Here is a 14,938-nt window from a genome sequence, read left to right as displayed (position 1 = left end):
AACTTCTTGAATGCTGGATTTTTTTTTTTTTTTTTTAAATTCCATAGACTTGCTTCAATTGCTCCAAAAGAAATCAATATGAGACCTGTTCTAAAACAGCCATGATAGATATTACACTCTTCTCAAGTGGGCTTTAAGAGAATCTGGGTTCCTCATGCGTGACCACCCCGTTCTCTTGTAACTATAATTCTAACTATTACTACAACTAGTATATAAAACAGTCATGGATTTTACTTGGGTTCTTATTGAGTGGATCGGAGTTGGATATGTTGGCAGATCCTCTCGGGCTCCCCCCTCGTCCATAGATTGTGAAGATCGCCTCTCTTCTTCCCCAAAGTCAACAAAGTACCTGCATTTGAGACCGAATTAAAGTATAAGATACAACCTCAAAACTCTCTATGATGACATTGTTCCAATTTTTGTAGATTGTTGGAGAATCTAGACGGAAAGGAACACAACAATTTTTTTCTAGGAAGGAATAATTATCCGTATATTAGGTTTCTTGTTCTTTTAGTGTAAGCTTTTTGAAGAGTTTAAGAGGGTCTTTTTTAGGACTTTATAGTTAAATGTTCGGGCCTAGGCCGTAGAATAGATAGTAATTTTTAGAGAGCTTCTATTAGCACACTAACTTTTATTTGCAACACACCATTCCATAGGTAAACTGTCTAATTTGAAAAGGATTGGTGTGTTGCAAGTAAAAGTTGGCATGCCAATAGAATTTCTTTAATTTTATCATATGTATTTAGGTAGGTCTAGGACTTAAACAGGCCGTGTTCTGGTCGGATATGAGTATATTCATTTACAAAAAAATTTATCCGGATCTGAATCAGATCTTACTGGTTAAAACCATATCCGAACCATTTTGCTTTCACTAAATTCATATCCGGATCAGACCCTACTGAATTAATTGATTCAGGTCAGATAATTTTGAACCGTTCAAGATTTTATTTAAGATCTCTTCCATTATGAAGGGAGGCCTTGACCACTAAGCCCAACACTTATTAGTTAAAAAAAGAAACCTTGAAAAATACAAAAATATAACTTACAAAGTAATATATCATTCGGGGGGGGGCAGAGGCAGTTCAAGGGCTATATGTAAAAACATATGAAAAAACAATGGTTTTTCAAAATATGGGTTCGAGGTTTTGGATTGAGCTGATTTTTTGCGAGGATGGTCACTATGATGAGAAGATCATCCTCACAAAAAATCAGCTCAATCAGAAACTTATAAATCCATCAAAAGTGATTTACAAATTATTGACAAAAATTAGCAAAAAATCGACGGTAAATAATGGGGTTAGAAGTTTCATATTAGACTGATTTTTTTTTCCGGATGATCTTCCCATCATTAGAAATCATCCTCACAAAAAATCAGCTCAATCCAAAACTTTTAACCCATATTTTGAAAATTTATTAATGTTACATTGCTTTTACATATGTTTTCTCATATGTCCCTTGAACCTGACCCATCATTCGGATATAGGCAGGATATAGAGATAGACCCGTATTCTACCCGGATCCAACTCGGGCCAAAGGACATCAACCCATTTTTTTTAAAATTTGGATATACTTGAAGGAATCAAACCCGCTAAATTCGGATTCGGATTACTCGGATTTCGGATAAAATCTGACCCATTTTAAGTCCTTAGCAGGTCTCCTTGACCTCCTTTCTTATTACTAAACTTACTAACTATCAAAAAAAAAACACAGCACGGATGCCAGTTTTTCTGTTTGGGTTTTGGCCACGTACCGAGTGTGAAAGGGACGATGTAAAGAAGGGCAGGTTGGCCATGTCCGTCCATCAAGTTCAGAGCTACATATGTGATAAGGAGACCTGCAAATCCCATGAAATTCTGTGGGTTAATTTACAAACCTGATGATAGTCTCTGAATAAAACAACAAAGGTGAATAAATAAACAAGTCATATTCATGTAAACGAACCATAGCGTCCTGGTCATATCAAGTAGAAAAAACGGTCGCAGTCGTGTCATGTACACATATGACATCACCAACTGCCTTTATTTAGTTTGGTAATATATGTCAGAGACATGAGAACGGTAATCAAGCCCGTTTGCTCTCTTTCTCTATCTCTTCCTGTTCCCTCAGTTTTCTTTCATTTGTTTATGGATCATTAAAGTTGTGTGCTTCTAACAAGGATTTTTTCTCACCTGAACCATAAGCCAGCATTGCCCAAAGGAAGTATCCTCCTCGAAGATTTTTCTTAGAAAGCCAATCATACCTGCAAAGATGATCAGCATAATTTAATACATAGAGTGGAAGGTTTCGGGTCAAAGTAGTTCTAATGCATTTATTTCTCTTGTTATTAATGACCTTTCTTCGTAAATAGAAGTTTTGACAATATTTCTCTTGTTATTAATGACCTTTCTTCGTAAATAGAATATTTTCTCCTTAAATCTAAGAGAGCTGTCATTGGTACCCCAACTTTTACTTATCACACCCCAATTAGAGATTAAAAAATCCTCTTCAAACATTACAAAGGTTTCAAATTATAATCTCAACATTATAAAACTCGTTCAAACAATTTCAGTAGTTGCTTTCAATTATGACTAAACTCATATAAATCCTAAAACCAAAAAATAAAAATCTAGCAAAAATAAAGAATGGGAACTTCTATTGGCACCACAACTTTTACCCATTCTCAACCATTCATTTATTTTTAATTGGGGTGTCATAAGTAAAAGTTGCGGTGCCAATAGCAGACAGCTCTCAAGACTAAACGTTCAAAAAATTCCAAAACTTCTCAACCAAATTGAACGCAAATTTATATTCAAAGGGATAGTGTAGATGGTTGAAACAACAAAAGAAACAAGTGCAAGGCACGGATGCAAAGTTTGGACCTTAATGAAAATGCAATTAACAATCCTGGTAAAAGGATGTCGCCAAATCCGATGATGCTATAACCACCCCAGGGATCAAACATGCGTGGGATCTTCAATAGCATTGGGACACCATCCTCTCCACTTTTGTCACCACGAGCTACCTACAAAGAGTACACGAGAAATCTACATAACTCTTTCACAATGGACTATTGAAATGAGTAATTATCTACCAATTAACAAACTAGTAAAAAAAAAAAAAACTGAAACTTAGAAGAACTACTCACCACAATCATCACGCTTTCATGAAACCACAGCTTCGAAATGAACACCCAAAAGATGTCGTACATGAAGGCACAACTGAGAAGCACTGTACCCACCTGATTGGTTCAAGAAGCATTAGAAATCATGTAAAAGGAGACCTTACACCAATAGCAAAGAATACCAGTGTTCCTTTATTCCAAAACACGTATACAAACTAATTCTGATTAATAATAAATAAATAAAACAAAAATCAAGCTCCCCCCTCCCCCACGCCGAAAAAAAAAGACGCACACCACACTATCCAAAAAAATAAAAATAAAAGATAGCTGCTATTGGCACCAAATTTTTTTCCTTATTATACTCAAATTAAAAATAAAGAAAATAAGAGAATGGTTGAGAATAAGTAAAAGCTGGGGTGCCAATACAAGCTCTCTCTCATTCTAGATTTCTATATTTTTTGGGTTTAGGATTTTATATGAAACTAATCATAATTGTAAACATCTACTGAAATTGTTTAAATGAGTGTTATAATGTTGAGATTATAATTTGAGCCAAACCTTAGTAAAGTTTGTAGAGTGTGTTTTAGTCTTTAATTGGGGTGTGATAAATAATTTGAGAAATTGGGGTGTAATAAGTAAAAGTTGTGGTGCCAATAGCAGCTCTAAGAAAAAGGGGGAAAAAAGCACTTACGAGCATTGGTGCTGAAATAATAAAAGATGTTATGGCACATTAATAACTTTTGCAATCTCCTGTCCCTGGAATGGAAAAGATTTTGGAACAGGTCCCCATTGGTTGACTCCATAGACTAAGGGTTAATATTTATATGTGTCTCAATAGACTAAGATCAACATACATGAAAGATTTTTTAGGAAAAATCGTCCAAGACAGAGACAACTTGACCGAGTCATCTTGGTATCATTCATGAATGAGTGAGAAAGGGTACATAGAAAGTGTTATCTATGATGAGAAAGGAAATATTTTCTCTTTTATAATGGCTTTCCTGTTCTAGAGAAGATGCCAGTTTCCAGTAGAGATGAGACAACTTGATATACACCTTCCTCTTGAGAGAGTTTCCAGTTGGAGACCCTAAAAGTGAGGATCTCCAAAATATTCTGAAACAACATTGGAAGGTCGGAGTATAATTCTATAAAAATGTTTGTAGATTGCCCAAAACTCTGTTCCATAAAGCATAGCCTGTCCTATTACCTTCTTATAACATTTTTTTTTCCTTTTAGTTAGAAAGGTATCTGTCAATTAAATAGCACTCTAGAAGCAAACATCCACTTTAACAACAAGATAACATTGATTGCTCCCTTACAAAGGCTGCATTTCATATACTCCGTCTCGATCCAACAGGCATTGGGTTAGTAACAGTAATAAATCCTTCTTTTTTTCTCTTCTAAAACCAACGTCAGATGTATTATTATCCACATTCAAGGAACATACATACTTTACCTCTAAGGCAATGAAATACATAGAACACTCAAAACAAAATGCAATTAACATAGATGTTCATAATGACCATAAATTTGTTTGCATAAGACAAACATCTCCATTATTGACTACTCGGAAAAAAAAAAAAACATATGCATTATTGGAATAAGAAATAAATGATGGTGTTATGATAACACATACATCCATTTTTCACATTTTTAAGTCCACATGTATAACTATACTAGAGTTTGTCCGTGCCTACGGCACAGGCATCATCTTTGGGTTAAAGAGGGTAAAAGAGGAAAGATAATAAAGTTAAGAGGGGCATTATTGAAAAATGGGGTAAATGAGGAAAGACAGTAAAATTGGAGGGATATTATTAAAAAGTTTTGTGGGGGGGGGGTTGGGAGATGAAAGACAATAAAGTTGAAGGGGGTGAAGAGGAAAGACAATAAAGTGGGGTAGTGTGGACCCCATTCCACTTTAGCTGGAGTGGGGCCCACCGTTGTGTTTTATTATATAGATATATTGGACTTAATTATGCACAAACAAAACCGTAAGTGACAATCTGAAAGTAATCCACAATAAGCACCATGCAAAGCTGACATGCAGTGACATACTCAACTAGTAAAAGTTAAGAGAGATTGAATCCTCACCTTGAGATTGGGTACACGAACAATCTGAAGAACCGTAATTATTAGTGCAATACCCTGATTAAAAGAACGGAATGAGAAACTGTTAGTAACATTTTTCTATCTTTTAATTCTGGTTGAGAATAAAGGAAGATGAATTAGACGAAGTAGGGCCCTATATTTAAATTTGGCAGACACAATTGTAAATATGATGGTTCCAATCATAAAATCTCATATTTTACCAATATCCAGAAAAGTGGGAAAAAAAAACAAATTTCATCTTGAGTGTTATTGTTTGAATATAATGGTTATCTATCATAACAAACAGTGATATTATTACCAAAAGACAAAAATTATATTCATCAAATATGGGGAAGAGAAGAGAAAAGTATAGAAGACAATCAAAGAGAATAAAGAACTATTATTCTTACGAGAATATCTTGACCTATCCAGGCAAAGGAGACGCGGTTGCGATAATATGCCCAAAGAACAGCAAATGCTATGCAGAATGGAAAAACAGCCAATGTAAGGTGAGAAACAGCTCCATAGAAGGGTACTTTGATAAATGATTCTCCAGATCGTTTAAACCACCTGTAAATTCATATTCTTAGCCAACTACAAACCTTCAAATAGCTGAAACAAAATCTAATACATTTATGGAAAACTATAAACAAAAAGATCATCAAATAAGATAGCTTCTCGAGTAAGCACATATGATGGAAGAAATGTACAACCCGCTTGACCACAAATACTTAACGATATCACTGATAAAGAGAGATTTTATCTTCTTTTTATGAAGATAAGTTTTATTAAAAAGCAAAGAAAAAGAGGAGGTCGAGAAGACCAACCAAAAATCAGAAAAAAGAAGGAAAAAAAAAGAGAGGCAAAGGCAACAAGAACCACCCCATATACACACTCTCGTTAAAAATGAGATCCCATTTGAATAATAAATCCTCAAAGAAAACCCCTTTAAACAATAAAAAGAGATTATATCAAAGAAATAAAATAGCACAAAAAAAATTCATAAATGTAAATTAAATTCACATGTTAATTCTCATATTGCATATCAATACTTGAAGAAAATCCCCACAATTTCCACCAAATTATCGAAGTCCTATACCCAATACCCATACAATAGGAACAAAGCATGAGATGCATATAAGATAGAATGCTCTACAGAAACAATTTCCATAAACCCTCACTAAAATGTCATTAAACATCACAAATTCCCAACTCTACAAGCCTTTCCTAGAACTACATGAGCTACATAAAAAGTAAATAATATCATGTGCATAACATTGTGCTTATGAGGTGTTAACAATGTAGTTTTCAAGTAAAGAAATGCCCAACATGCTTCTAAAGTTGGCCATTTTTCGGAACTTTTCACAAAGTTAAAACTTCACGTGGAACATTAGTTGCACCAAGAATCCCTGTTTAAACACAGTGACACCTGATGTGAATCGTCATTTTTCAGAAAAGTAGTGTTACCTAGGTTTATGGCATGGGTGCTGAGTGTGAAGGTGTCACAAGTGTTGAGCATGCTGACCTCTAAAACCCCCCGTGTGGGGACAGCCATTTAAAAATAAATAAATAATGTAAATAAAAATAAAATAAAATAAAAATCTTGAAAAGAGGAAAATAAAGAAAACTACAAACTATATTATAAAATATAGAGTCAAGAACGAGAGTAAAAGCGAGAAATTATTGATTAACAAAACCAAAATATTGAAAAAAAAAAAGAAGACATGTGTTTAATGTTTATTGATATTCAAGAATATAAAGAAAATCTAGCTGTGCTAGAATTATTGAGTTTTGTTAAGCAAAAGAAACAATTATAAAGAACAATAGGTCTCGTGCAGAAAAGCCTCGACGCATGTTGACCCTACCTCAAGATAAAGCACATGGCAGGCTACATTAAGAAAAAAAAAACGGTAGAAAGATATAAATATATATATATATATATATATATATAATATATATATATATATATATATATATATATATATATATCCATAAATAATGCACAAAGCTATAAAAAAAATATTGGACATTTTTTTTATAGTTAAATTTTTATTAAAAATTAAAAAAATGCAAAAAGGAGTGGCTTAGCTAGCCACCCCACAATGAAGCATCCAAATCATATTCTATAAATCCATAAATCCTGCTTTTAGCAACAAAGGGCGAACCTGTGGCTGGTTTGATGTTTGACCACCAAAAATTCCTAACACGAAGAAAGAAACAGAAGTTATGTACCTAAGTGATGACAATACTATATACCTTGATAACAAAGCTACCAAGCAAGTTTGCAGACCCTGAAATCAGAAGAGAATTCAAGATTCAGACATAACTTTGAATAGGTTGACTAGACAAAATCGAATATTTCCAGAGTTCGATCATATGGCCATGAAAGGATGAACACACCTCTACCCCACCAATGCAAAAGAGAACCACCAAAAGCTCAATAAACCAACCGGACATAAATTCGTAAAGCAAAACCAAGAAGCACGAAGCAATCACAACAAACAGGACTGCTGAAAAAGTGTTGATATCCACCACACCAGTAGCACTTGTGTCTTCGACATTCAAATAATCATCCGAACCATCCTAAAAGTGAAAAAAAAAATTATCAAACCGAAAGAAACAATAATCTCTTTGAATAGAAAAGAGAGATGTTATTGGCACCCCAACTTTTACTTATTACACCCCAATTTCTTAAATTATTTATCACACTCCAATTAAAGATTAAAACACACTCTTCAAACATTACAAAGGCTTGGCTCAAATTATAATTTCAACATTACAAAGCATTATAACACTCGTTCAAACAATTTTAGTGGTTGTTTACAATTATGATTAGGCTCGTATAAAATTCTAAACCCAAAAAATAAAAATCCAGGATAAAACAAGAGAGCTTTTATTGGCACCCCAAATTTTACTTAATTTCAACCATTAATTTATTTCCTTTATTTTTAATTGGGGTGTAATAAGTAAAAATTGGGTGCCAATAGCAGCTCTCATAGAAAAGTATCATAAGGCATCAAATTAGCATCATAGATGAAAATTACCTTCAGTAGCTTGTCCTGCTCAATAGCTGCTTCTCTGGCACTCCATGCAGACCAATAAGATGCACATAAGATAGTACCGACTGCCATGAGCCATAAAAACACTTCTGCTATATCCACCAGCGGACGTTGTGGCGAGTATAATTGCACAGCAACTAAAGAAATTTTCAAACCGTTAGAAACAGGTCTTGCAAGTGACAACGAAAAGAGTAAACACATGGAAGATTTGAACTAATAGAGAAGATATGGAACTCAAAAGAATAAATTGTGTTTTCATTTGACCCCAAGAGAAATAAGAGAAGCTCAAGCTTGGAAGGTTGTGGGTTCAAATCTAGCTTCACCACTAAATAAACAAATAATGGAAAGCTTACCCGACGAGTTGTCTTTTAGACTGTTTTCCAAGACTGAACCAGCATCTTGTGGAAGCATGACTACAGGTATGCGTATATCAAGATCCGTTTCATTGCGTTCACAAACCATCTTGTAAAGCGCTGCAGCAAACAAACGGGAATATAAATCAAAAGACATGGAAGATTCTAGATGGCATGCATTGGCACTAATATACTCTGAAAGATTGTCAAGTTAAGGGCCTTTATCCTTTTTCTTATTTTGATAAAAAAAAAAAATTTATTAAAAGAGAGAAAGAGAGGTCAGGGAAACCATCCCAAACAAGGACCTCCACAAAGGGAGCATACTAATTAATTGATAAATTACAATACATTCTCATCTAACAAGGAAATCTTCAAAGAATACCCCTTTGAATTCTTTGAAGATCTTCCCCCCCTCCACCTCTCCTCCCTGCAAAACAAATGACCCAACATAGAAATGACTAGCTCTTGCAATGAATGCTCCTTGCTCGCTAACATGCAAGAATTCCTTTCCTTTCACAAACCCAACAAATTGCCAACGGGGTGAGACTCCAATGGATTTATTTTAGATATTGAAAATGAGAACCCCCAATCCAACCAAGAATGAAATAACAGTCAGATCGACCGAGGAAAGCAACCAAATATGCCAAACAACGAGACCAAATCTTCTGAACCATTGAGCAGTGAATAAGAATATTATCTGCCATCTCCCATTCTCCTTAGTCCTTACCCAGAGCACAAAAAATTGGTGCTGGAAAACATGTCCTAATAATATGATCCAACAAAGCAATCATTCCCAACGTTGTCGACCAAATAAAAAATGAAACTTTGGAAGTAACTTTCGTGCCCCAAATGGTTGTTGCTGGAAAGCCCTTGATATTTTCCTAAAAACCCGAGAGGTGAAACAATTGCACAGAGAATAATCCATTCCAAGTTCCTTCACAAATTCTACAGCCATTCAAGTCAACACATTTCAGAGATGATTCAATGCATATAAGCGACCTACCTTCGTTTTTTAATTCTCAATCATTAAAGGATCTCCTAAAACCAAGGTCTCACACCTCCTCCCTATTCCCAATCATTAAACTAAGCTAAGGCTCTTTCCGGGTGGCTTTTACTCTTGAAGGACAACCTCTTGAATTTCCTTTCAAGGATACCCATATTAAGTTTGAGACATGACCAGACAAAATTAAACAATCAAAGATAGATTAGATATAAGAACAAGTTTAATATCCTCCATGGGCTGCAGTACACTGCTCATCAAGTTCCAAAAATTGATGAGCAGTCAAGGTAGATGTCTTCAAATCTTTCTTACTAGCTTTCAAAATTTCCTCCAAGTGCCAATGAAAGTGCAAACCTCTTGGCTTAAGAGAACCAGTGGATCACGCAAAGATCATGGAAGAAGAAAAGAAGATAAAAGCCTTTATATGGGAAGGAAAGGGGGTCCAACAATGGCAAAGTCTCCACACTAGGTCTGAATTTATTAGAAAATAAGTCATGGGAACATCAGAGATCCTGAGCAGTTATTTAGCGGGTTTTATAGTCCATTAATGGGTGGATTGGACGAATTTTAGGGATGTAAGGGTCTTTTTTATATGTTTTAGGTTATTTTGAGTCCTATTTATTTTAGAAGTTTATTATTAGGTATATTAAGTTTGGAAAGTTTTTATGGAGGGAGTTTCTATTTTAAGAAAGTTACTATTTCGGGAAAGTTACCTTGGAGTATAATGTAGGGTCAAATTAGAAGTCTTTTAGATTTTAGCAACTACTCTTTTATATGTAAAAAATGTAATAGATTATTCTAGGAGTGTTACAAATGAATAAAAAAATTTACAAAAGGTTTTGTTCTTCTTGCTTGAATGTTGGGACATTCAACTTGGTGATGCAATGTAAATCATTAATATAATTCCAAGGTAAATTTATCATCTTCTTCTCCTTAATCTTCTTCTTCTAATATTTCTTTTTTCTTTTAACTTTTTTTAATATTATGTTTTGAACCCTCAAGGATCCTCTAATCTCATCAAGAAATTCATTCAATCCTCCCTAAACCATAAAACACCCTGTATCATTAATCTTCTCTCCAAATATATCATACATCCTATTGCCTAATCTTATTTCATATCACTAAACCTAATTACAATACCCTATTGCCAAATTTTGCATTTACCCCTTACCAATTAACTCTTTAGGCCTAAATATTTCACCCTTTAATCTTTTTCTTCACCTAATTAGCCCTTCCCCCACTCTTCCTAAAGTAGAATAGACTTATAATTGATAAAACCTCGGATGTCCTACATTAATTTAGGTATCATAGCCAGGTTGGAATATCTTGCATTAATAAGCCTTTTATTTAATTAGTTTTTTAGGAGGATTTATTAAAGACCAAATTTTATTTAATTAAAAGGTATGGATAGACTAGTTTTCTTTATTTGAATCACAGTAAATAAGGGCCCTATTTATAGTTTTCTAGAGACTTGATTGGATAATATCGACTTCAGAGATTTTGGAAGCCTTAGCTAATTCTGATTAATGTTTGGTATCCCTTTGAGGTTCATTTCAAGATAAATGTTTGTAGGTGTCTCTTAATTAACCAGAGACTATTTTCAGTTTTCTTGCATTTTTTTATTTTTTTTCTGGTTTTGAATCAAAACAAGTATTTTTCTAAGGGTCAATCATTCTCTTGCATCATAGAACGTCTAAGCGCTTTTTGTATGTCTGGGGATAAGGGGAAGGGTGGGAGATTTGTCTGATTTTTCCCCTCAACAATACAATTTTCTTTTACTGACCCCCCCCCCCCCTCCACCCACCCACAAAGAAAGATAGAAAGACAAGGAAATCTTCTGTGAACTTTCATTTGTATAGGTCTTAACATCCTTTCAGAGCATTGAATCACCCTTTCTAACGATGAATCATCATCTAAGCTGCAATGCCAATTCCTTCTAGGAGGTCTTCACCTATTCATTTTTTTTCAATGTTTCTCATGCTTTTATAAGCTCAATGAAAGAGTGCCAAAGCTAGCTAGGAATGATGATACCATGATCACCTCAACTCCCTTTAAATGTCAATTAGGACTATCAATGTCCCACTTAGACAATTAACAAAAGTACCCATCAAGGACAGGATATGAAAATACCTTTTTGAGAGTTTATAACAAGGATGGCTGAAGCACCAGCATCTTGTGCAACATTTGCCTTGGTTGTGAATTTGCAATTACCCCGGTGCACCAAGAGGACTTCTCCAGTAAGCTACAAAAATATGAGACTGCAAATTATGAAAATGTGACATAAATAGTACCAAATCTTACAGTCTACTCATCATATCCATGCATACTCATATATGCATGTTCGGGTTTGACCTTGTTCTTGGGTTTGCTACAACAATCAGGAGGATCAGAAAGGACAAGCTTGATTTGGTTGGCGTGTTTCTCCTTTGACTCCATGGTAGTGCCAAATCGAGCACCAACGCCAACAAACTCATTGACTTCTTTTCCATCAATCCAAGTCTCGACTTTCACCTAACAAACACCACAGAGTTGAATAAACATAGATGGAGAAGCCACAATAGAAAAAAAGACAAATATGAACCGAAACATTTCATCAATTGAGAAACATGAATAAAAGCAGTGGGAAGTGCATATAAGACATAGAAAACATGAATGTAGACGACTTCTTTTTATCAATAAGCCTATTTTTAATGAGATAAGTAGGTCGGTGCTGGTGAGAATAGAACCTAGGTTTCTGGCATCATCATACATAGACTTTACCAAATAAGCTAATTGGCACCTTCAATGTTAGACACAAATTAAGTGCCCTTCCAAAACAAGTTTCATGAATAAACCAACTAAAACTTCAACAAGGTTAAGCTAAGTTCCAACTTCCAAGACACATAGCTTCAAAACATCACCACCTATCTTTTTTAATCAAAGTTGGCCAAACCTCAGCATTTATCATTCTAGAGACAAATTTGATCATTTTCACATCATGTATTTAGAGTAGTTAACTGGCTGGCCAATCATTTAGCTCACACAAAGAGTGGGGGGGACATCATAAGTCCTAAATTCAGTAAGCTGTCACCTTTAAGATGCTAAATAACACATAAAGCCTAGAAAACTAAAATTGGGTAGCAGAGGAAACACTGATCATTCCAACCCAAAAAAATTAAAATAAAAACTTTTCCAACTTGCACTAAGAGAGGTAATTGGAACCCAATTCGTGTTTTCTACGAGAATCATCACCATTTTCTTTGAGACTCCAATCAAATCCTAAAAAGCTAAATAACACATAAAATAAACCCTAGAAAATAGAATTGGGTAGCAGAGGAAACACTGATCATTCCAACCAACCAAAAAAATAAAAATAATTTTTTTTCCAAATTACACTGATAGAGGTAGTTGGAACCAATTCGTGTTTTCTACAAGAATCAACACCATTTTCTTCAAAACTCCAAACAAATCAGCAAAACAAGAGAAGCACAGAGAAGAAAAAATACAAAACAAGGAGAGATGTAGAGAGATAAAAGATACCCAATTGAAAAAATACAGAAACAAGAAATGGATCGAAGAGAAAATCAGGAAAAAAGAAAGAAAGAAAAAATTACCAGAACGAAGTTATTGTTACAACCAGGCTTCTTTGGAGTATCATCGTCGCTGTGAACTATGTCCCCTGCAAGCACCGAAGGACTCGAAGATACCAAAACCAAAACTGAAACAAATAAAACCCATAAAACCCTCTGTGAATCCATGAAACCTAAGCTTTTGTGAATGATAGAGAGAACAGATGGGTCTTCTTTCTCTGCATCAAAAGAGAAAGAAAATGAATAAGTCTAGAGAGATGAACCTTGAAAGGTCCTTTGTACAATTGTACTCTTTCCTCGTTCAACGCTACAATTGTTTTTTCATTTATGTCTCCTTCATTTATTAGAAAACTTAAAAATGCCACCTTTCTCAAACTTTTAGATTTGCATCCTTTGACCATTGACATGTTCGTTAAAGTTACAAAATTACTCCATTCTTTTTCTTTTATTTCGAGCATAATAATAATTTAACTAACAAACCTACCTATAGAGGCCCTTACAAATGTATTGCCCATTTGGTAAGAAAGTCCTAGAGTCGAGCCCAAGTGATCTCGAGGTTGCACCTCATATTGCATATCTTGACGTGAAAGTGTGTAGGAACCATAAATGCTTCTTGCAATGTATCTCGATGAAAATCATCTATGGTTCCTACACATTTTCACATCAAGATGTATGACATAAGGTATAATTTTGAGATCGTTTAAGTAATATTCTATTAAAAAAAATAAATAGATTGTATTTGAAAGTAAGGGATAAGCTGTGAGTTGAAGCCCTTGTGGACATAGGATTCTCGTTATTTTTGAAACATCCCTCCACTTGGGGGTGTTTTGGAGTCGCCACCATTCAAATTGGTAAAAGGGTGTGAATGGTCACCCGATGTTTCATTTTTGAAAATCATATCATTTTTTATGTGATGACTCTTGTATGGATATAGCATGTTCGGTCCAACCTTTGATTCGAAGGTAAGGGGGTCCATTTATGAAGTAGGGAAGGTGTCAGGCACCCTACTCCACCCACGTAATGTGGTAACCTCGGATTCAGTTTTTTTAAATAAAAAGAAAATAAAATCAAAAAAAGATTCGATATGTGCCCTCAAGTGTGAGGGGCTTCGATGTTGGTTCAAATCATTGAGGGCACCCTTATGAAGAAGGGGTCCTTTGGTGATTTAAATCATAGTGATGTGTGCAAATGTGTAGGAAATGAGTGAGTAGAAGAAGGAAGTTGGGGGGTGTCTTTTTGTGAAACCCACCTTGACCTTCCTTGACTTCCTGTGACTTTCTTTGATGAGTCTTCTTTTTCTTTGCTTGACTTGTTTGAGAGAAGGTTGAGAGTTGAGATGAGTTGATAGTAGAGGTAGTAGAATGGGTTAAGAGAGAAAGGTTGAGAGAGTGATTTCTTTTTTATCTTTTGGAGGGTTGGATGTGGGATTTTTCATTAGGGATTGAGAGTTGAGAATGGTGGAGTTTTTATAGAATTTGTGAGTTATTTTGAGGGGTAGAGTTGGGTGAAATGATGAGAAGTGGTAGAATGATGTGGGGTTTAAGAGAAGGGTATGTATAAATTGATGGGGTTTGAGGGGTATTTGTGTAAGAAGGTTAAATGGGTGAGTTTTAACTCAAATGGTTTGGATCCAACCCAACCCATTTGGGTTGAGTGTTTGGTGAGGTGATTTTAAGATGGTGGTTGTGATTAAATGGTATTTGGTTTAAGAGAATGGAGGATTTAAGGAGGTGGTTGATGATATTTTGAAAGGGTGAGGGAGATGATGA

The 14,938-nt window shown here is 34.9% G+C and overlaps 1 protein-coding gene across 1 annotated transcript; it reads right to left on the bottom strand.

Annotated features, from left to right (window-relative positions):
* Positions 1-58: 58 nt before the first annotated feature.
* SPPL2 (SIGNAL PEPTIDE PEPTIDASE-LIKE 2) lies at positions 59-13,435 on the bottom strand. Its single transcript, XM_086456746.1, has 14 exons — positions 13,194-13,435; positions 11,953-12,111; positions 11,731-11,842; positions 8,601-8,720; positions 8,233-8,384; positions 7,589-7,771; positions 7,445-7,479; positions 5,599-5,758; positions 5,192-5,245; positions 3,125-3,217; positions 2,859-3,001; positions 2,169-2,239; positions 1,751-1,834; positions 59-349 (listed from the first exon to the last, which is right to left on the bottom strand). Exons 1-14 carry the CDS (start codon positions 13,335-13,337, stop codon positions 243-245), a joined length of 1,617 nt encoding a protein of 538 aa, XP_086312872.1. The 5' UTR covers positions 13,338-13,435; the 3' UTR covers positions 59-242.
* Between the last annotated feature and the right edge of the window lie 1,503 nt (positions 13,436-14,938).

Source organism: Akebia trifoliata, chromosome 10 (genome assembly GCF_017979445.1).
Source record: "Akebia trifoliata isolate Shusen 1 chromosome 10, ASM1797944v1, whole genome shotgun sequence".
Lineage (NCBI taxonomy): Eukaryota > Viridiplantae > Streptophyta > Magnoliopsida > Ranunculales > Lardizabalaceae > Akebia > Akebia trifoliata.
Note: the sequence above shows the minus strand (reverse complement) of the source record. Positions and strands in the feature narration are given on the sequence as shown.